General features: G+C 40.6%; 1 protein-coding gene across 8 annotated transcripts in view; it reads right to left on the bottom strand.

Annotated features, from left to right (window-relative positions):
• Window positions 1–24,375, bottom strand: part of Dnm3 (dynamin 3) — a 500,231-nt gene that overhangs the window by 287,250 nt on the left and 188,606 nt on the right. For all 8 annotated transcript variants that reach the window (XM_037211326.1, XM_028864441.2, XM_028864444.2 and 5 more), the window contains exons 11-12: window positions 18,531–18,617; window positions 9,339–9,409 (exon numbers count right to left, since the gene is read on the bottom strand). In XM_037211326.1, coding sequence (XP_037067221.1) covers window positions 9,339–9,409; window positions 18,531–18,617 — 158 coding nt within the window. The remainder of the gene's footprint in view (window positions 1–9,338; window positions 9,410–18,530; window positions 18,618–24,375) is intronic.

Below are 24,375 nucleotides of genomic sequence, written 5' to 3'. Positions count from 1 at the left end.
TCCTATTACATCCAAGTCACTGTGGAAGGTTTTGCCAGGTACTACAGCACAAAACCATATTGAGTTTATTGCATTTGTGCTTGAGAAATGATTTTTAAAGTAAATAATAAGAAATTGAATTTTTTATAAAAATTAAGAGCCCATTAGAAGCCATCGAGACAAAAAGAAAGCTATAATCTCACTTCCTCTTTTCTGTCCTCCTCTGTGGCCAACACAAAGACTGAAGTATCAGGAGAGTGTATGCCTAGGGGCTGGGTGACCATTTATCAACGAAGTCCTACACATGATGATTGCTTCCCACATTCAGAGACATGGAGCATTGTTTCAGTCTGCAGTTCTTAGATTTTTATAGAAAATTTGAAATGTAAATTTTAACACAAGAAGACATACATCCACTTTATCGCACAAAAAAAAATTGTTAACAAAGTCAGGGTGTGGGGAAATGAGGACTCGGGGAAAGCTGCACGTAAAACTTCTATGGTGTAATCATGGACTCAGTTTGTAAATCACCTTAAAATTCCTCTAGACCAATAACCGTATGTTGGGGCCAGTTACAGAGGATTTGGCCATCAAAAGACAGCAGATAGTATGACCAAAGAATTGTTTTTATAAATACTACTTCCCCAAAATGGACAGTATTGACCCTGAAGGAAGAGAGGAGGCAGCTGGCCAGTCCAGCTTCTTCAGATGTCGGAGTCCTCCTCAGCGTTCAAAGTCCAATCAGCTTCAGTTTATGAACTCTGCCTTCTGAGAAGCCTCCAGTTCTCTCCCCTTGCCATGAACCCCCAAAGCCTTCAGTCTGTGCCCATACTGTACAAACAGGCCAGTGTTACAGGAAGGTCTTTATTGCCTCTCCAACAGGGTCTGTCTGCTCTTTGATAGCAGATGGCATACTGTATGTGTCTTACTACTTCTAACACTTTTACCATTGATAGTACCAAACACAAGTTTATGGTAGTAAGCAGAAATACATTTTAAAAGCATTTATTTATTTGTTTGTTTGTTTGTTTATTTATTTATTTAGGGAGGCATGTGCCTGCCGCTGTGCATGTGTGGTGGTCAGAGGACAATCTGTAGGAGTCATTTCTCTCCTTTCATCATGTGGTCCCGGGGACTGAACTTGGTTGTCAGGCTTAGCAGTAAGCACCTTTTCCTACTGAGCCATCTCGCCAGCTTCTTAAGAAATATGTTTTTGGATTTTGTTTTTATGCCATGGTTATGTATAATCAAACAATCAATGTTTAGCTGCAAAAGAAATTCAAATGTTCTGAAGACACATAGTGTAGGCATGTAGTAAAGCACCAATAATCTTTATTTGGGGACTACAAAATGCTCAAATTTGCTGGAATATAAAATTGGGGGATAGACTAGAGAGGACCGATGACAATGTAACAAACTGAAGATATAAGTAGAAGAGATAGAAGGCTTTGGAAATTTTGCTAATTAATTCAGACTTTATCCTAAAAGTAATGGAGAATCCCAGCGAGGATAAAAAAGGCCAGGCCAGAAGGCAGGGACCTAGTTAAGAGAAGAATAACTTGGGTAAGGCAGTGATGACAGAAGGAAGTAGTCAAACTCAGAAACACCGCATGGAGATAAAATCCAGGTCAACTTGACAAGGATGGAGAGAGAGGTAGATAGAGAATAAGAAGGAAAGGATGACATCACATTTCCAGTTTGAGCAACTGAGAGTTCCCATCCATAGAGAAGGGGAACAAGGGAAGAAGTGGAGATTATGACATGGAAAGGCACTCATGGGATGCTGAGTTGAGGCTTCTCTTGGATACGTAAGCAGAACATGCAGGAGGAAGCTTCACATCAGGCATAGTTCAGGAAAAAGATCCCAGAATGCAGGTCTGGATTCAGAGTCTTCCGACAAAGTTGGTAATTGAACATCATCACCAGTGAATTTGGTCAGGGATAGTGCATTGAATAACAAAGGAAGTGATCTAGGGAAGAAATAAAGCAGAGGATGAACAGTCCCTAAAGAGGGCTGGAAAAGAAAGGCTGTAGTAGAAAGGGGGAAACCAGAAAAGAGTGTGTGTGGAGGGGGCAAACCCCTGAAGCAAGGGTCCAGAGCTCTTCGATAAGGAGTAGTATGCAGTACTGTCAAATGGCAGACTCAGAACTGTCCTGGACAAAAGCAGTCATAATAGAGTGCTGCGGCAGAGACCAGACTGGGGGGGGTTAAAAAGTGAAAGATAAAAGAAAAACAAGAGGAGAAGGTACAGAGACTCTTCAGTCAACTTAACGGTGCTCAGGTACAGTGAGGACATGGAGAACTCATGAGAAGCTTGGACTCTGAAGCTAAGTCAGGGCATGCATGTAGCCCTGGCCTGTTTCTTTTGAAAATAAAAAGAGACATAGAAATAGAAGAAACTTCAGCAATGCATAGACTCGTGGGTGGAGATAGCAGCAGGGCTTGGGCTCACTTAGGGGTATCTAAGAGACCTAATTTCCATTTCTGTCCTGTAGCTACCATTATAGGATATCACCAAGCTATCATCAAAGCAGGACTCACTGATGAAGAATGCCATACCAGTAGCCAAATTCAGTGTACTGTAAAGCTGGGCTGTCCAATTCAGTAGCTGGTGGGCAGGTATGATGATTAAATTTAAACTTTAATTTCTCTTTTTTATTAGCTTTCTTACTAGCACATTTCAACTGCTCAATAGCTACATGTAGCTAGTGAGTACTATACTGATCAGCACGTGATACGTGTGTCTGTCATTTCTAAGCTTGTTGGGCACATTTTTGTTGTGGAGGTGAAGAAGCTCTAGCAGAGTGCTCTTTCATGTTACCCTCATGAGAGGCCCAGGACTGCAACTTACTATATGTAAGTCTGGTTCTATCCAATCAGACTGAATCAAAAAAGGGGTGAAGGATTTCTAACGGACCTTCAGTGAGTTTCTGGATAAATATTATGTGTGAAAATCTTACGGACTAAGAGAGAGTCAACGAAAGAAGGCTTATTAATCCCTAAGATTCACTTTAAGAATAAAGACAGAGTTCTTAAAAAGAATAGAGTTGACGTGGGGTGCCCAGACACAGCTGATCCATCTATAACACAACTCCTACATCTAAGACTCGGGGGAAATGGCAGCAGTTCAGCAACACTGAGGGATGGGTGTGGATGATAACCAAAGGACCAGGATACCTGGTACCAGATAGTGTTTCCCAGACATGACAGAAAAGCTGCACACAGGAAATCTCAACAGTATGGTTGCCTGAATAAGATCTACATGATGACAAGACCAGTTGCCATGCCAACTACCTGAATGAGAGCAAACTCATCTAAGCCCTAACCCTAGATGAAGAGCTAATCGATGGTTGCTGAAAGAGGGAAAATCATTTTTTCTGGGAATAATCCCCCTAATAGGTGATTCAATCCCAACTGGCCACTCCTAAATGCATGTATATAAAAGTAGCACTAAATGTACTTAATAACAGTGTGTGTGTGTGTGTGTGTGTGTGTGTGTGTGTGTGTGTGTGTGTGTGTGTGTGGTGTATGGTTTATGTGTGTGTAAAACAATTGAAGAGGTCATGAATCTGAAAGGGAGTAGGGAAGCATAGGATGAGTTGGAAAGGTAAGAGGCTGGAGTAGAAACAATATACAGTACTCATATGATTCTCAAAACTAGGCGGGGTCTTAATCCACATCAGAGCAAGCAGCGATTTGTAGTTCGAGCAGTGCTACAAGTAGCTAGGAAAGTCAAAGCTACAGAAAACTGTTCGAAAAAAAAAAAAAAAAAAAAAAAAAAAAAAAAAAAAAAAAAAAAAAAAAAAAAAAAACTAAAAAAAATTAAATAAAAAAGCAGGTTTAAGACTAGAAATTCACTTATCTTAATATGATTCTTATAACATTGGACTTTATAACTCACTTGAATGGTTGATGCTTTTTTATTTTTAAAAATTATTTATTTTGTTTTGGGGGATTATAATATAAATTCATCATTTTCCCCTTCCCTTGCCTCCCTCCAAACTCACCTATGTACACTCTCCTTGCATTTTTGCAAACAAACTCATGACCTCTTTTTAAATGAATTGTTGTCACATACATGTGTATATGTGTGTATATATGTGCATACATATTCATAAATACATAAATACAACCTGCTCAGTGTGTATAGTGTTACTTGTATGCATGTTCTCAGGGCTGACCATTTGGTATTGGATAACCAATTGGTGTGCTCTTCTCTGGGGAAGACTCTTTCACCCACCCTCAACATTCTTTATGCTAAAATGCTTTCATGCTTTCCAAGTTTCCAAACTTAAGAGTTCTACTGATAACTACCCCAGTTGGTGACCAAACATTCAAACACTTTATTACTCAACCTGCATGTGAGTACCTCCCAAAGTCTTTTATACTCTGATAGGCAAGTTTTGGCTGCAAAAGAGAGAGGACACGTTGTGTAAACAGTAGGACCAAGGAACATCATTACCCTAGAAGTTAATTTTGTTAAAAGGAAACATGAAAGAAGAATGTAAAGGAAAGACCTTGCCCTGCTGGCTCTGGCATTTAGTGGGAGGTTTAAACTCGCTGCCTTTGATAAGTGGTAACAGAGGCATTCCACAGGATCAGGAAAGAGACACAGTGGACGTTACAACCCCCAGCATCTTCACGGTGCTCACATAACAAGATGTGAAATAAGCTCACTGTATCGTTTCAAGTGTGAGAAAACAGGTGTTCGGATCTCCTCCGCAGATGAAAAGCTAAACTGACCCTGGGGTCTGAGGCTTACAGTGGGAAGATGTGCTTTTAATGGGCCATGTCGAGAGCCTTATTTCTCTTAAACCACTAACTGCATAAATCTCAGGGACTCGGGAGGCAATTCGTGTCTAAGAATCAGTGCAAGAAGGGCACAAGAATTTGAACTTCCAGGCTTCCTAAGACATTAAGCTAAGGCGTTTGCCCCTGTGTTCCAACAGTGTGACTACTGAGAACATGGCGGCATGAACTGACAAACAACTGGCCTGGTTCTGATGTTCTCAAATAACAAAGATTAGGTAGATGACCTAACAAAATACAATTTAGGGGACTGTGTTTTCATTGAGGAAGAAGGACAAATTGAATCTCTTAAGTCATAAGGAAAGTTGATGTTTTCATCTGAAATGCTGAACTTTCAGTTCAGAAATTATATTGTTATAGTTGAAATACCAAGCATTTGGAAGCCAGGAAATACCAAAGCCAGCCTTCAGCAGAACATACTGAGGCTTATTGTACATGGCACATATTTTATGGTCGACGTTTAACAGACAGCTGTGAAGTTGAAAAGAAAGCCCCTTGGACTCAGAGGAGAGAATCAGTTCTGTAGCTGAAAGAACCATGAGATATCCTGAACGCTACTCTAAAAATAATGATTCTGTTCATCTAATTCTAGCATGTGTTTTTCCTTAAAAACAAACAAACAAAAAACCAAACTCTTAGGGCAAAAAGTCAGCGCATTGCAAACACTTCATGTATCTGCACACATCACCATCCCACAAACCCGAGAGCTAGTACACTCTTGTGACAACTCACTAAAACTCTTATGAACCAAGAGCCTATTTTCTTCAATGCTAGACCTTCATTTTCTATCTTTGGCATAAGAAATACTTACATAATTGTCTTCAAATATGGCTTGACTTTTCTTCCTTGATGGAAACAGCATTCCTGCCAACTTTAAAATTTATAGCTACGACCATGTTTTTTTAATTTTTAAAAGCACAGAAAATACCACAATCCTTCAAAGTGATTTTGAAATGAACATTTCTTCATCTTCATAATTACCCCACGTCACACTGAAATGTACTCAGCATACAAATGGAAAGAACATTTACCTTTGATTCTTAGTGCAAAACATTATCTTTGATGGGGTTACTAGAAAATGAGCGACAGAATAAATAGAGGCTAAATTTGATCAATGCATGCTGTATGCATACACTGAAGCAGCATGCTGAGAGCCATTAATATGTACAGTTAATACATATTAATGAAAAATTAAGTATTGTCTTTGGGATAATGAAATTAGCAACTAAAATATTCTAGAGGCAATCATACGTAAGTTATTATAAATTTTAGTACAAAGTAAAACAGTGGGGCAAGAGAGACAGTTCAGTGAGTATGAAGGTTTGCTATGCAAGCATGGGACTTCAGGTCAAATCCTCAGCCACCACTCAAAAAACCACTCATGGCTACAGGTGCTGGTAACCCTAGCATTGGGAGTTGACAACAGATGGGCCCCTGGAACTCAGTGGTCATCAGCCTAGCAGAAATGGTGAACTTCTAGTTTAGAGACTATGCCTTAAAAGAAGAGGCACAGAATCATAGAAGACAACCAACATCTTCCTCTGGCCTTACATATGTATGTATATGTCTACACACACTATGCACCACATATGTACATACACACATGTACTACATACCATACACACACACTAACAAAGAACTGTGAGTCTTGTGATCAAGGTCTTTTGTTTTTATGTATGGGAAGGGAAGGAAGAAGGGAAGGAGAGGGGAAGGAGACAGACAGAAAAGTAGAGGGAGGGGGGACAGAGAGACAGATAGACAGAGACAGAGAGACTAACCCTAACAGACTATCCCATAGTTTTCTAACACATTTCCAACTAGTCTCCAATTTTATTGATTTATCTTCTGACACTTCTCAGAGGAACATAAAACAGGGAGTATTCCTTAGTCTGTTTGTTAAACCAGTAAACAAAAAAATGACCCAGTAGCTGCTGGCTTCCAGACTAGTTCTTTGAAAGAAAGTTTGGGGAAAGAGAAGTTCCCACTCTTCTAGGAAAGTTTTAACAGCACGTCTCCTCCCCAACACAATAAAGTTCATCTCACTGGAAAACAGGAGCTGTCTGCTGGGTCAAAGGCTGTGTCTAAAAGTTCTACATTTGAAAATTTTCTTTGAAAATCTAGCAATTAATACAATAATATAGCCCTACAGCCTCTGAGACAAAAAAAATTACTGAAATTTATTGGAAAAAGAAATAAACTCTAGCCTATAAAAAGACAAAAAACAAAAGATCAGAGAGGGGTAGATAGACAGTCAGACAGACAGACAGACAGACAGGTATTGATCTGAGACAAAGGAACACAGCTGGCTAGGGTTTCACACACCTGTAAACTCAGCACTGGTGATGCAGAGGCAGGAAGTTCAAGAGTTCAAGGCCATCCTTGGCTACATAAAAAGTTAAAGGCTAGCATGGTCATACATGAAATCATGTCTTAGGAAAAAAATAGAGTGTTCAGTAAAATTGAAATTGTAACAATGATTTTGTGATAAGTTTAAGCCTTGAATCCTTTCAAAAGGCATTGGGCTTTTGTTCCATCTCCTTGACTTGGGGTATGCCTTGAGGTAGCAGAGTAGCCTCCTTATCACTTTTGACACACTGCATCTAGGTTATACACAGAGCTGCAATGTGTTTATAAGATTCTAATTGGCATTTATCCATCACAAAAATCAACTTTGAAGGCAGCATTCCTGTTGTGTCTAATGATGTAAAAACAAGTTCATCTTTTAAACTTCTCAGAGAAGCCAATGAGACAAATAAAGGGCTTGCCATTAGATACCTATCACTTATTAGACAGCCTTCTGAAAGGCAGATCATAATTTATTTGTCTTTATTTCTCCTCTATAGAAACTAATATGACTGCCTGAAGTTCACTGACTGTAAGGAGAAGTGTAAGAAATTCTCAGAGCTCCTTCTAAGCCAAGGAGGAAGAGATATACATTAGAGGTCAAGTTATGTTGCAGAATGAAATGAGCAGAAAATGGGAAGGGCCATGGGGCCAAGAGGGAGAGGACAGATCTACAGGAAAGGCTCATATAGCAGATGCCTATCTGGAGGTAAGAGTGGTCAGTGTAGCTGAAGGACAACTGGGCAAGGGAACCTGTTTATCACAGAGCTCTGAGAAGTTAACCCACAGCACATTGATGGGAATGGCCAGGAAACACTAAAGCACCTCTCAACAGTAAGAGCCACTGGATGAAAAATAGACTGATATCATTACTTCAGCCATGACAGCTCCAGCCTCAATCAGATGAGATGGTTTTCTTTGGGTAATTGAGATTCTCCTGCCTAAAACATGCCTATAAATCTCTTGGGCCACTATTTAGTTTAGATCACATGGTCTGCATATATTTCTTCCAAGTCTGAGTAAAATAAAATAAATTGGGTTGATTTTTGGTGTGTCTTATTTTTGTTGTCCCTGTTCTTGAACATTCAGTCCAAGTAAAAGCACATAAGCTTTCTATTTTATATTTAATATAAAATAGGCACTGTTTTGTACTCTTTAGATTATGACAGCTTGCTTGCCATGTTAGAACTAGGATCATGATTCTTCAAACTAAATACTGGCACCATTAACAAGAAAGAAAAAAAATAGTGAATTCAGAATCTTAAAATGTAGCATAATGAATAACTATTTGTATATATGACCTGTGAAGAATAGTAATATATAAACAAGTGTATGTAAATCATATTCATTCTATAAAAAGGAGTATCCCAACAGTCGACATCTAAATTTTAAAAGTATGTTACTGTTGCTGTTTTAAGTCCTCCTCATTCTGGTGTAGAGAAGTCCAAACAGCTTAATATTTTGGATCTTACAAGTGTTTTTTATTTATTTTTTATATGTCTTTATTTATTGCCTTTTGAGACAGACTCTCACTCTGTAGCTCAAGCTGGCTAGAATTCAATTCACAACAACCCTTCTGACTTAGCCTCCCAAATGCTAAGTATGAAGTATCGATTACAAGTATGAACCACCACATCCACCTGGAATTGTATTTGGTATTTCAAATTAATTGAAGGAAGAATATTACCCTGAACTTTAACGTGCAATTATTGTTGCTCCTCTATTGGAGTTCAAGTACAAACTAAAGATCATCTTTCAAAAATATAATGAAAGCCGGGCGGTGGTGGTGCACACCTTTAATCCCAGCACCCGGGAGGCAGAGTCAGGCAGATCTCTGTGAGTTCGAGGCCAGCCTGGTCTACAGAGCAAGATCCAGGACAGGCACCAAAACTACACAGAGAAACCCTGTCTCGAAAAATTTTGTGTGTGTGTGTGTATGTGTGTGTGTGTGTGTGTGTGTGTGTGTAATGAGTACTAAAAACACATGACTTTGTGCTCTGCACAAGAAACCCAACTACCATCATTTATCAAGAGAATAGTAAATTTCCCTGCTCCATGACTATGGGGCTCTAAAGTAGATGGACTCAGAATTAGCCTGACACAGACTGGTCCCGTCTAAAGGTGGTAGAGCTGTAGTGGAAACTGATAATGTATATTTTTATGAAGCAGCAGTAGAAATGCATAGGCAATCAGGTATCTCACGTACTTTGCAAAGCCGATAAAGTCTTCATGGTTGGTGTTAATGTACGAGACTTGAATGTCAATCAACAGCAGGACCTGGAAGACAAACGGAATCACTGTCATGACAACCCATCTTTAAAATTCTCAAATGTTCAATTCAATGATCACCCAGGTTGTTTCTCGGTATTTGGTTTTTAAAGTGATTTTTTATTAAAATAACAAATAATTTTTCTCTTTTTGAGTCCTTTGCACTCTAAATTTATAAGTTAAAATCCTCCATGGTGGGTAAGTCCAAGTATCACATGAAGAGAATAGCATTGTAATTCATAGACATATGAACTGCTTGTTGTCATAGAACAAAACCTAGAATTATTCTCTTCCTCTAAAGCAGAGGCCATGTTCTAAGGAAAGGCAATCATATATAAGCAATATTACCCCTGAGTTTTCTTCACTCTTTCCATACTTTTCTTTTTAAGCACCCTCTAGGTAACAGAAATATTTCATCTATCAACTCAGAAAGAGAATACATAAAGAAATACAGAACCTGCTTCAGATGAGTCAAGCTTATTGCCTGACTAAAGCTTCAGCCAAAGCTCAGTTAAAATATTGTCTTGACAAAGGATGCTTCCCTGGCGTTTCTGCCTGGATAGCTCGTTATTACAGTCCACCATTGTACACTGCCTCTTTTCTTGTACAGCACTAGTACTTGACATGGAGGACCTTCGGCATATTCTGCACAGAGCTCCCTCTTTGGTGCCTTGCAGGTGCCCAGGGCCTGGGCTAGTATGTTGAACGACATAGTTGTTGGTGAGATCTAAGAAGGGATGGATTGAACACATGTCCGAGGCTACAGTGGGGAACCAAGGGACCTGAGTGAGGCAAGAAGGGGGTAGAGCAAGCAGAAATTGCCAGAAAAAAGGCTTTATTCTGGAGATTTTCAAATAGAAACTTCTCTTACTGTGCTTCTTTTTGTTCCTTTAACTGCACAATGTCCTTTTTCAGATACTGAGACTTGGTGACAAGTTAAAAAAAAAAAAAGAAAGAAAGAAAAAAGAAAATTAAGAAACTCCTACACTTTCATTTTTTGACCCCTTATTTAGAAAAGAAAGAGGAAGATGGGGAGGCGAGGGGAGAAATGCCTCACATAGCCCAGGCTAGCTATGGACATAACTAGCTCACTGTGGACATAAGGATGATCTTAAACTCCCGACCTCTATCCCTCATATCTGGTGCTGAGAAAGTGAAAGGATGAGAAAAAAATGTACTGTTTTCTTTTTCATCCCCCACATGCAACCTGGCCGTTTTCCTAGATAAAATTTAATTTTATCTCTTGAATAATACTGAGGAATTATTATTTTTAATTTAGCTATAGTGTTACCTCTATTCTCCCACCAATCAAGTCAGATTCTCTTAAACATTATATTCCCAGACTCATTTGCCAACATTCCATATCTATGCAGTATAGTGTTTAAGTACAAATAAATTGTTCTGGCATAAAGAGTAAAATATCCACAGAATTGCCAGCATAACCCACAGCTATGATGAGCACCCTGGACACAGATACTCATTAACTTGGACTGTGGTGTAGGAAAACAGTGAAAAAATAAAAGCTATGGCTGTTCTCATTCATATTCCTGGAAATTGGGAGTCTGTGTTCACCCTAGGAAAACGGCCAGGTTGCCATGTGGGGGATGAAAAAGAAAACAGTACATTTTTTTCCGCATCTTTTCACTTTCTCAGAGTTTCTCCCTGTGGTCTTACCCAGTCACTGAATATTTAGTTGAAGAAAAATAAATTTACCACTTATATCAGCAGTAACTCACAAACTCACAAAACTTCTTTTTTGACATGTAATCAGGCATATAGAAACCTCTAGAAGAATAGCTGGTACATATGATGTTCTAAAAACATTTAAGAACAAAACTTACAGATTTATGAGTTTGTGAGTTTTCATGTTTAATTTTGAGGATTCCTTTTCTACCCTCAATATTTCGTGAGCAGGGGTGGTTAATAATTTTTTTAAAAAAATTAAAGAAAGCAAGTGGTAGGAATGTCTCAAAGTATTTTAGAGGCATGGAGAATTGAGAAAATAGGCCAGTGTCTGATGAGCTGTATCAAAAGCACAAGGCTCAAGACAGCATGTAGTTCAGAATTCAAATGGGACATCTATCCAAAATGGTATGATTACATTTCTAAAACATGTTTTTCCTCCTATGCTACACAGGTCCAAACCAGGAGTGACCACAAGCTTCTAGGAGGTGGTGAATAGCTGTCAGGCACTGGGATCATTACTTTGAAAGGAAGACCTAAAACTAGACAGATGGCTCAGTGGTTAAGAATACTTGCTGCATAATCATGAAGACTGGTGTTTGGATCCCAGTACCCAGAATAAGATGAGGCATTTGTCATATGCCTGTAACCCCAGCTTCAAGAGAGACATAGACAGGGGGATCACTGGAGCTTTTTGGCTTCTAGCCTAGCCAAGAAAGCACTAGCCTAGTGGTTCTCAACCTTCCCAATGCTGAGACTCTTTAATACAATTCCTTATGTATGGTGACCCACAATCATAAAATTATTTTTGTTGCTATTTCATAACTGTAATTTTGCTACTGTTATGAATCATAATGTAAATATTTTTGGAGTCAGAGGTTTGCCAAAGGCATTGAGACCTACAGGTTGAGAACCACTGCATTAGCCTCATATTCAGAGAGAGAGACTCTGCCTCAAAATAACAATTGGAAAAAAAAAGTGATACATTAGAAAACCCAATGCTCTCCTCTGGTCTCTGAGCACATGCAGAAGTTCATGTGTGTGTGTGTGTGTGTGTGTGTGTGTGTGTGTGTGTGTGTGTGTGTCTGTGTGTGTATGCATGTATGTATGTATACACACATATATACTCGCATATGTGCATATACACTCACACACACATGTAAATAAATACTTTAAAGAAAAGAGGGAGACACCTATCCCATCACTAATCCCCCACTTGGAGAATGGATTAATCCATACATCAAAGACACAGCTGGAAGCCTCCTCTGAAGTTAGAAAAGGCCATCATTTCCCATCTCTGCTGTGCCCCAATGAATGAATAGCAGCTCAAGTTAATGCTGTGGTTTTAATGTTCCCCATCTCATGGTGCTATTGGGGAATTCTGGAACCTTCCTATAGAGCCTAGCTGGCAGAAGTCAGTAGGGTGGACCCTGGAAAGTTACGACCAGCCCTGGTTCCAGGTTCACTCCTTGGTTCCTGGTTTGTCAGCACATGACCAGATCCTGTCACATGCTCCTGCCACAATGATCTGTGATGTTTCCCCATATCCTCCCACCATGATGGACTGAAATCCTCTGAAGCTGTGAATCGATGCAAGCATTTTCTCCTTAGGTTGTCTATGTTGGCTACTGTGGTCACAGCAATGCCAAAGAAACTAATACCAGAAGGCTGTACTAGAGAAGTAGGGTTGTTATGACTCAACTGACCATGTAGTTCCTGGGCCTTTGGAAGTGGTTTACAGGAGGAATTTGAAAATTTGGAGACATGGGTTAGAGAAACCCTAGAGTTTTTCACATTGCACAATTATTATACTCTGGCAAAGGATTTGTCTATGTTTGGCCTATGTCTTGAAATTTTTAAGGGTGAATTCAAAAGTAAAGAACTGGTTATTTGGTGAGGGAACTTCAAGACAGCATTGAAATCAGGCAGGTGGTATGGTTTATTGCTGACTGCTTTTAGTAAGATTCGAAGTAAGCATCCGGAGAAAACTATGTGGGAAAACACTGTTTGGGAAGGAAAGTGAGCTCATTTGCTTTGTCAGACAAAGAGCTGTAGCTTTTAAAGAATTTAGAGCAATTAAAGAAAATCTAAGCACTCTGCACAAGATAACAGGAGTTCCCCAAGAATATTTCAGACATTGGTCAGATCCTACCCATTATAGACCCTAGATACAAAACTTCAAGCCCACTTCAGAGACTTCCCCTTGATAAGCAAGTACCTCTAGAGCACCCTGCTCACATATGAAAGTGCTTCCCAGGTTCAGCACCTAGGCAATCAAAGGTCACTACAGCCATAGCCAAGAGGCCTGACACTGTTCAGACGCAGAGTACAACTTGGCATTGCCCATGAAGTGCATGATTTGCAAGCATGCAGAACCCAAGATTTATGGGGTCACTCCGAGGAAAAGCCCACGAGACTAGGCATCACGTACCAGGGTCCAATTCTTTGCAGGAGTACCCTAACATAACACAAAGACATGAGCATGATGGCTAAGTTAGAGTGGGAACTGCAGGATGTTGGAGATACCAGGAATGTGGGTCAGTTGTTTAACTCTGGATCCTGCAGAGAGAGGAGAGGAGCCAGCCCAGGAGAAGAGCTAATGTGTACCGAAAGTGGTAAGACCGTGAGGACAGGGCTGCTGAGCGCGTTGGAGCTCAGATGATGCCATTATATTCCCTAGATGCTGGAAATTTCCTCTTCTGGGTTTTAGTCTCGGTTTCGTCCGATTTTTCCTTACTGCCCTCTCTCCTCCTGCTATTTGACTCTGTACCATTATGAATTAGAAGTATGTAACTTTCTTTTTTTTTATTTTACAGAAGTTAACAGCTAAGAGACTGCCTTGAGTCTGAGTAGAGACTCTGACAGACTTTCAAGCAATGTTAGAATGTGAAGACTTCAGAAAGCTTATGGTTTGATCAAGTGTACTTTTCTTTATGACAAGCCACGAGCCTTTCTTTGGTGGTATAGGTATGGTGTTGTAGTTCGAATTTGAAATGTCTCCCTGGCTTATGTTTTGAAGGCTTGTTCCCCACATGATGGTGGCATTGTGGAAGACTGGACTTTGTGAGGTGGATCCGAGCTGGAGGAAGTATGTCACTAGGGGACGGTCTTTGAAGATTATAACCACCTGTTGTACGGGACTATCCTCTGAGCTGAACTACTGCATTTGTCAGGATTTGGGTTGTGCCTGCTCACCGAAGATCATCACAGCTGGCCTTGTTGACTATTGGCACTCCTTCTTAGAAGGGGATGGGGAGGTTCATGGCACCCCTACCTGAATATCCTCCCAACCTTTCCTACCAGGTATGGGCAGTTCTGCCCTAACTCCACATGACCTTGCAGTCTCTGAGAAGGGCCAGAGGATATATTTAGGGACAGGTTAAGGGAAGGGACTCCATCATACAACCGTGGAGGAGTCACCATCCATGCTAGGTACAGACCTTCTATAGTGGCTGCTTTAAGGTCAGCCATTCTCCTGCCTAAAGCTGCTCACCTCTTCCTCTGTAAGTAAGCCTAACAAACCCACTCGCTCTGCAGAGTGAACTTTAGTGGAACTGCAACTTGGTTTGTCATTGGGACTGCAGGAGAAGGAATACAAAATAACACTTCCCTCCCTTGAGTTGTTTCTGTCTGGTATTGTGTTCATGGTGATGCAAAGGTAAGTAACTAATTGGAACAAAGAGCTGTGCATGGATTTCATCCTTATAAAATGTCCATGAGTTAACTACCACTGCTTATCCTAAAGGTGTATATACACACACACACACACACACACACACACACACACACATATATATATATATATATATATATATATATATATATATATATATGCAAGTTGGAACACTGAAATAATTCAGCAGGTAAGGACACTTGCATCAAGCCTGATGACCTGAGTTTGACCTTTATAATACGAATGATGGAGAGAACTGACCTCCAAACATATGTCATGACAAACATGTACCTACACACACACACACACACACACACACACACACACACACACACACGATAAATATTTTTAAAGAATGAAAATAACTTACAAAATGTTACCTAGAATGTAAGAGTTAGAGCTTGGATTTGAAGCTCAGGCAGTCTAAGCTAAGAGTGCACTATCTCAATAACAATTAGAATTCTAGTGGTACAGTGAGCTAGCCTGGCATACTTCACAATTATGTAGGGATCCACCCTGACTCAACCATAGATAGCCTTTTTGGACTGTAGTCACTATGATTGCCTCCGAGTAGCCCTAGACCACACCCACCCCCCTTCACACGGCCTCTCAGCATGCTATAAATATACAACACTTTGGGCTTCTACGAGTGTTAGGACCTGACCCTGATGCCAGGACTGTACCTGACTCTTTGATATTAGCATGGCATAAAATAGGCATATCCCAGCTAGAAGTGATGTCTTCTGTCCTGGTGACTTTAGAGGCGTATGTCTACTGATGCAAATCCTGGAGTCCACCTTAAGCTACTGCAAGCCAGGACTCTGCTTTAGTCAGAAGTGTATTATGAACTGAAGTCTGTGGGCCACCAATCTGTCTGCTTACTCTCCAGGTCCATGACCCTGGGTTCTTGGACACTGTGGCCTAGTTGTTCCAGATCTAATGCTAAATTGAATGTGTCATTTTACCAAAACAAGAGAAAAACGAAAGCATGAAAATGTCAACATGAAAATGTCAACACCTGACCTATATAGGGTCACAGTGATGGTAAAACACCATACTACTTTTCCCCCCAATATTAGTTTTACTCAGGATCCCTACGAGTTAATCTTATATGCTATCATTCGAGCGTTACAGGCTAAAAACACAAGTCAAAGCATCTTGTTCATTTAAAATCAAATGTAGTTGATTTTTTTTAGACCAGGACTGTGATAGGCAGGTTTCACTGTCAAGTTGATATAACCTAGTATCACCCAGAGAGAGTTTCAATGAGGAATTGCATATACCAGGTTGGCCTGTGGCCATATCTATAAGGGATTTTTTTTTTCTTGATTATTTGAGGTGGAAAAACCTACCCTGAGTGTGGCCATTTCATAGTCAGGGTCCTGATCAGTTTAGTGAAAGTGAGCAAGGAAGAGCCACACATTCCTTCCTCTCTGTTCTTGACTGTGGGTATGATGTAAGAAGCTGCTTCGAGTCCCTGCTACCTTGAGTGTTGTGTGGTGATGGAACGGTAAGCCAAAAGAAATCCTTCCTCTCCTAAGCTGTCTTTTGTCAGGGAGATGTTATCACAGCAATGGAAATAAAACTGGACAGGGTCTCATGGAGCCCGGCCTAGCCTTGAAATGGCTATGTAACAGAGAATGAACCTGAATTCCTAATCCTCCTGCCTCTACTTCCTAAGTGCTGCAATTACAGAATTTGATAGAACTGGCTTGTACTGGTCCAGCAGCGGCCAAGACATTAGATGGGGAAAGGGAACCTCTAGCTTGGGACTATACGTCTGAGATTCCTGGCTTCGTTTCACTGGCTCGTGAGTTAATGCTGGCTAGGTTACAATACCTCTTTTCTCTACTTTGGGCTGCTATCCAAGATTGTAAAAGCTGGAAAATAAGTGGAAATTATAAATGGTGGGCAATTAATTTTCAAAGCACACTGATAAAAAAGTAGTAACAATCAGTTCCGAGCTCAAGCAGAGAAAACAGTTTCCACTGGGGTCCCTCACAAATGCCCCAGCCTGCCAAGCCTCTGGGACTCTCTTCACTTCCTGCTTCCACTCTCCCATTATGCAAGCTGTGTGTGTCTCTCTTACTGTGGTTTCTACTCTCTATTTTTTTCTCTTCTCTTCTTCTTCTTCATTTTTTTTCTCCTTCCTCATTCCAACCCATCTGACAATCATAAAATCTTGGAGTACTATATGGACGCACTCAGAGACCATATAGAACAACAGCCCAATCCTGCCCATGTAAAAACACCAGCAGTCCTAAGAAGTGATTTTCACAAGAACACACTGTTACTTGGGAGAGAACGCATGGCCCAAGTCCAGTATTCTCTCTGCACGAAGCTTGCAGCTGTGGTGTGGAAGAGCATTTGAAAGCCTTAGTATTTTCCATTATCGTGTTGATAAGTAACTAAGAAATAGCCATTTTGACATGAGAATTTGCTATCTTTTCCTCAAATAAAGTATCCTCCCTTAAAAATTATCTTTCCGAGTCAGAGTGCTAGGGTTTGAAGATGGTTTCAAGGTCATTCCTTACAAGCCAAGTGAATTGGCAAAGTAGTTCTGAATGTTTAAAATATTAGTTCCTAAACATCTTTCTCCAATGGTAGATTTCACAGGCAAGTTCATAGAAATCTGTAAGAAAAATGTTTAGAATTTTTTTAATATCCTGGAGTTTATGTACAAATCCATTAACACATGAGAAATCCATCTAAAAGGAAAAAATGTAGTGTGTTTCTGGTTCAATGGTTATCAACGAGCAGTGTGTATATGCTGGAATGGTAACATGATAGTCACGGAAGGTTGAGGGGAAAATGACAGCACTTCCTATGTGGAAGGTGGGTTGTTCCTGGTTGTGATCTGTTCACTGAGACAGGATCTTACACTGTAGCTCAGGCTGGCCTCCGTGGACTTGTGGCAATCCTCCTGCTTCTGCTTCTCAAGCACAGATATGGCAGATGTGAGCCCCCATACTTGGCTCTGGATTTGTACTGTTGATTTTAAATTTTAGAATTCTGGATCCTTGCATAAGACTTTGGTATAGTAGTAACATATATACGTATATATAATTCATAAAAAGTAAAAGCAAGCATGATGTTGTTATGTCCTTTACTGTTTTGTGATTGAGGACTAGACAACAACCAGATACCTTTGTGGTGATATATTGTGTATCACATAAAGCTTGCCTGAAGATCAGAGGACAGAGCCAGACACTAGATTAAACATAGAGGCCAGGCAGTGGTGGCACCCACCTTTAATCCTAGCATCTCTGTGAGTTCAAAGCCACCCTGGACTATGTGAGATTGATTCAGTCTAGGAGAGAAACAGAGCCAGGCAGTGGTGGCACACACCTTTAATCCCAGTATTTGGGAGTCACACACCTTTAATCCCAGCACTTGAGATCTCATGCCTTTGCTACCAGTATTTGGGATTCACACTCGCCATTAATCTCAGCACTAGGGAGGAAGTGAAATGGCTGGGCAGAGAAAGGCATACAAGGTGTGAGGAAACAGGAACTAGAAGCCTTTTCAGCTGAGGACTCGCAGGCTTTCAGTCAGAGGATTTGTGGAGATAGGATCTTGCCTTCCATTCTGCCTGAGGATCTGGTAGTGGTGAGAAATTTCTCTAGTGACTTGTTCCTTTGTCTCTCTGATCTTTCAGCATTTACCCCAATATCTGTCTCTGGGTTTTTATTAGAAGACCACTTAGGATTCATGCCACACACCTTGGTAAAATCCTTCCACAAAGGCACTGCCACCAGGAAAACCTTCACTCACCTGGTCCTTGGTCTTCCCTTCTCTCTCACGGATGTGGTTAGCAACGATCCTTTCTGTTTCCTCACAAAGTCTGGGGAAGTTAGCCAGCTGTCAAGAAAACATGTCCGGGCATTAATGTTACACAAAGTTGTACCACAGAAACAGAGCAGAGGTTCGTGATGCTATTACAGAGGCTGTTCCTTCTGAGAGCAAAAGAGAAACGAGTTTCTACAGGAGATTAACCCCAGCAGCCCTGTCAAGTAGGGGGAGATGCCTCAAACCCAGGACAGTGGTTCTCTGGAAATAAAGCAGAAACCCAGTGTCCTGGCTAGTTTATTGTCAACTTGACAGAAGTTGGAATTAGTTGGGAAGAGGGACTCTCAATTAATAAAATGCCTCCATAACAGTTGCCCGTGGACAAGTCAGGAGTGCCTATTCTTAGTTAGTGATTGATGGGAGAGGGCCCTGCCCATTGTTGGCAGTGCTGCCCCTGGGTAGGTACCCCTGAGCTGTATAAGAAAGCAGGCTGAACAAGCCACGGAGAGCAAGCCAACAAAGCAGCACTCTTCATGGCGTATGTTTTAATTCCTGCCTTTAGGTTCCTTCCTTAAGTTCCTGCCTGACTTCCTTTGATGATGGGCTGTGATGTAGAAGTGTAAGTTGAAACAGACCCTTCCTCTCCAAGCTGCTTTTGGTCATGGTGTTTTATCGCAGCCATAGAAACCCTAACTAAGACACCAGGCAGATGCATCATTGAGGCTTGTCAGGACTTTCTGGCTATTGAAAAACTCAGAGAGGAAATAATAGTAGCTTTGACAGAAATGGCAACAGTGGAAATAGAAAAGAATGGGCACACCCCTGGCTAATTCCAAGTAAATGACTAATTCCAATAATAAGAAAACACACATTTACAAACAAAATAGCATTATATAAACAGCAAACAGTGGCCGTTACAAAATGTTTTTAATTAATATATTTATGTAAGTTTATATATATATACGGATGCCTATGTGACTATATGTGCTTATGCAGGGAAGGGTATGTCACAGCTGTACATGTGTGTGTGCATGTACAGGCTAGAAGAGGGTGCTGGAGTCTTTCTCTATCACTCTCTGCCTATTTCTCTGAAGCAGGTTCTCTCCCTGAAGCTGAGGCTTACTCTTGGCTAGGCTGGAAGCCTGCAAACTCCAGCCCTCAGAGCTGGGGTTTCAAACATTTGCAGAGATACCCAGCTTGTCACCTAGGTATCGGGATCCAATTTGCAGTCCTCCTGATTGTATAGCAAACATTCTTAACTGCTGATCCATTTCTCCAACCCCTCAAATCACATTCTCATAATGTTTAATGACATGATTTCACAATGTGATATAAGGGAAGGAAACTGAGCAACTACATAGATAATATTCTGATACCAAAACACCACCCTGAATTCTCAGATAAACCACCCCAAGAACCTTACAAATTTATAGGCTCTTGAATAACATTTCCTCAAGCTTGAAAGAAGTTAGGAAAAGGCCTCCCTGAGAGATGCTGCTTGAAGTCACTGGGGTCATTATGCACACTGACAGTTTGCATATTGCATATTTGCTTCCCAGAAAGATAAAAGCCCCAGCCTTTCATGGAGCCAACTCAAGAACAAGATCACCCAATCTCTTAATGGCACAAGTCTACTATCTGTGAAAAGAGAAAGCTGAACACACACAGTACAATATGAATAGTACTAACTCTTTCAACTATGCATAAGTTTATTCCTCTGAAGAGGTTTCTATAGTGGAGTATTTTATACCACTATCAAAAAATAGAGAAAACTAACTGCTTTCATAACTCATAAGCACTTGCTGTATATGCATGAAGACCCAAGTTAACCTTCCAGAACCATGTTTAAGAAAAGAAATCCAGGGATGGCAGCAAATGTCTGTAATCCCATTCCTGGGAAGGTTGGGAAAGGAGGGTCCCTGAGGCTCACTGGCCAGCAAGGCCAGCCTGCATGACAAGTCCCAGGCCAATAAGAGATCCGGTCTCAAAAAGCAAGGTGGGCAGTACCTGAGGTTGTCATCTGGCCTCTACATTCATGTATACCATATATACATGAACACACACACACACACACACACACACACACACACACACACACACACACACGTCTTTCTGGACTTGTTTTACCCCCTGAGCTCAATTTTACCATGAAAGCAGCCTGTAGTTTTATGCCAACAGCTGAAACAAAAGTAAACAGACTAAATTCTAAGGGAAATGAAAAACAACAAAATCCCTGACCTCACATGAGTGTGTTGGGGGCGTGAATTAGAGACAACACCAGGCAGTGTAAGCCATAAGCATCTCTAAAAGTCATCAATGAAATGCATATATTGGCTATGTGCCTGATCTGCAAAGGGTTCCAGGGGCATAAAATTAAAAAACGTTGGTTTTCATTGTGAGTTTACACATGTGGTGCTTAATTCTTATAATGCACACAGGAAAGGGGGCATCAAAGTCCTTCTGACATTCAAAATGAATTCTGATGAGACTCTGTACCCTCTACCTCATCAGCTCATTTAGTAGGAATCACTGGGTGTTCATGCAGTCCTCCTTTCTGCTCTCAAACAGTCTCTGTCTTGATTGCCAGCTCTGTGTCCGCCTCACTTCCATATCTCTTAAGGTGCAATTACAATTTCCATAATCATTTACGTCATTATAACTCTCAAGGGCTTTTGCTCTGGCATTCAATTAAAAGCCTACATTGCAAAGAACTCTAATCGTGTCTAATAATGCTGATCTAAAAAGCACCACATTTAGACTTTAATTCCCCATTAATTACTTATATTCTGTAAATTATTCATAAGGGATCAGTGAAGGAAGGCTTTGCTACCAGTGATAGACACTTTATATCCCTTGATTTCTATCACATTACTTGCTAGGCAATTTCCATCCACTGGCTGCTATCAGAGCACCTGATGTTGAATCTTACAGTGTGGAAGGCTGGTTAATTATGTAAATATGCAGTCACACAAGAAGAATGTTCTCAAAAAGCAAGAGAGAGAAAGCATGGAGAAATCAATAGTTAAACCTACTGTAAGAATGCCTCTTGGGACTGAATGCCCTTGCAATGAGACTGAAACTTTCAGTCACACTCTACATTGATTAAATGGCAAATTACTGCCAAATACCGTCTTGTTTAAATCACTTTACTATTCTTAAATAATGAAGCTTCAATGAAGAAATAATACAACTTTTTTTTCAGAATCCAATCCTTGAATGTTTGATTCTGAGAAAATTTTAATGATACACATTCTGAGAGAAAGTCGCACTGTAATAAAAAGATACAAAGCTACATCTTAATTATGTCCAATAGTTTAAGTGTTATTTGGGGTTGTGTATACCTATTTTGGGGAACCTTGATACAAAAATTTTAGTATGAACCACATTTTTCTCTGGGGGTAAAAGAAACACTTGAAAGATATTTCCATCCAATAAAACAAAAATTACACACTTATAAAATTTACTAAACATTAATTAATCAGATCATAAAAGCCAGGCAATTCAGTTTCTCCTGGGATAGGCATGAGCCAACCAAGGATTCTGTGGCCTCAAGAGTAACTTTTGGGGTAATTAATCACTGTTCATGGACCTGTAGCAGGGATCCCAGAGAAAACAGACCAGGGCTAGAACAGTTTCTTTCATCTATTAGACCTGACTGTGAGTCTCGCTGACGACAGATATGGGCTCTTTATTTGTTCATCTAATAGTTATAAACTTTCAGATGTTGACCACTTGTTACAAACTAACCAGCAATTATAACTGCACTGCTCATGAAAACATTTAAAATTTATTAAATTCATGTGAATTAAGCATGCTGCCCTCAAAAGTCTCTAGAAATCCTTTGCTTGTGTTTGGTACCTTGTTGGATTTATACAGGAGATGAGAAAATGGTCGTCTCTGAAGAAAGGAGAACTACATTCACCCACTTTCACAAAAGACTGGAAATGGGGAGCGATTTTCAGCGCAGAGCTCTCAGGAAATGGTGGGGCTCCTCTTCAGAGCACAGAAGTAGTCTCTGTTTCACCAATGGCATTTGGGGACGCTACAAAGCTAGTAGGGTAGGGAAAGGAGCCAGCTCCTGGCTGGAGGGGCTTGGATAAAGTGACTACAGAGCAAGAAATGTGTCAGCTGCCCTCCTCCAAGTGGGCAAATTCCAAATCTCTAAACCTCAAATACTTTCTTCAACTAGAGGGAGAAATGATGAGGTGTAGGATGGAAAAACTTTTAAGCAGAAATAAAGAGAACTTTCGAGTTATTCAGCAAATGCTAAGAAATTAAAATTTCAAAGTCCAACCTTGGCTGGAATAAAGCTTTACTGTTGTCAGTAAAGGCACGCTTGGTTTCTTGAGGAATGCAGAAGACATTCAAACAGGTTGGGGGCGGAGGGGTTGACACTGTCTCCAAACAGTACCTGAAGGTCTTTCTTAGTCGGGGTTTTGTCTCCCGTCATCCCGAGTTTATCTTTGGTAGACACATTAATGAGCAGTTAAGTTGGGAAAAGAAGCTAAGCAGAAGGTAGGAGGAAAAGCTAAGCATTGGGCCTGGATTTCCTACAGTGTTCAATAAAAGCTTCAGACAATAACCAGCCTGATTTAGAGAAACTGAAACTCAGGTCTTTTACCCAGAGTTAAAGTCCATCACCATGGAGCCACTGAACCTATCCGATGCTTTATGACCTTTCCCTTCACCCTACTTCGGCCATGTTGACTGTCACCTGCTACATCGATAAAACGTGATTTCTTTTTTTAATTTTTTATTTATTTATTTATTTATTTATTTATTTATTTATTTATTTATTTTTGGTTTTTCAAGACAGGGTTTCTCTGTGTAGCTTTGCGCCTTTCCTGGAACTCACTTGGTAGCCCAGGCTGGCCTCGAACTCACAGAGATCCGCCTGCCTCTGCCTCCCGAGTGCTGGGATTAAAGGCATGCGCCACCACCGCCCGGCTGTGATTTCTTTATTCTACCAACGGTACATCCAAAATTACTATTGGGGATGAAAAGGAGGGCTTCGGGTTGCAAACAGAACTGAGCTCAACAAAGCAAGTCCCCGCTGTCACAGCTTATATTCCCAGGGTCCCTTCACTGTCTAACAATGAGAGACATACAGAGTCCAATTCACACAGTCACATGTGCTGAAAGGAAAGGGGTGGGGGGTAAGATGAAGACTAGGGAACCTCCTGGGTGTTTAAAGACAGAAAAATTGTGAAACTGTATCTAGAAAATTCAAGAAAGACTCTGATCACATGGCCTTTGAACACCTGGAGGAAGCAAATGTTTGATTTTTGTAGCTACTTCAGTGCACAGAAAGGAATGAAAGTCCCCACTGCCGTGTCTCCTCGGCCTGCTGAAGGACACTAGTGCAACTGGAATGGAGAGGAGAGAAGGGAGGTGAGACGAAACGGGGCAAGATCATGGCAGGTATTGAAAAGCACGGTCAGGACTTGGGATTCTCTTCTTTAGTTTCTATGGACTCTGGGCCATATATTAACTGACCTAACATGCCACAAAATTGGGCATTTCCAAACAGCACTTTTGAATGCAAAGTTCTTCTTTGGGCTTCTTATGGCCAACTAAGGTGTCTTTTTTCTTTTTGAAAAAAAAAAAAATTCTAAGCAGTGAGGAAAAGAATCAATTAATTGGTAGCATGGTGATCCAAGAATGTGGTTTCCCAAAAGGCCAATAAATGGCCCAGTTGCTAAACTGTGGTCAAAAAACAAGTTGTTCCTTTCTGTGCTTCCTGCAAAGAACTTCGGGACCTTGTGCCAGAGAAGAAGAGGGAAAGGCGGGCGGGTGAAAACTGATGCCCACCAGAAAAATTCCGAAGTTG

The sequence above is a fragment of the Peromyscus leucopus genome, chromosome 15 (genome assembly GCF_004664715.2).
Source record: "Peromyscus leucopus breed LL Stock chromosome 15, UCI_PerLeu_2.1, whole genome shotgun sequence".
Taxonomy (NCBI): Eukaryota; Metazoa; Chordata; class Mammalia; order Rodentia; family Cricetidae; genus Peromyscus; species Peromyscus leucopus.
The sequence above is the reverse complement of the archived record's forward strand: the minus strand, read 5'-3'. Positions and strand labels throughout refer to the sequence as shown.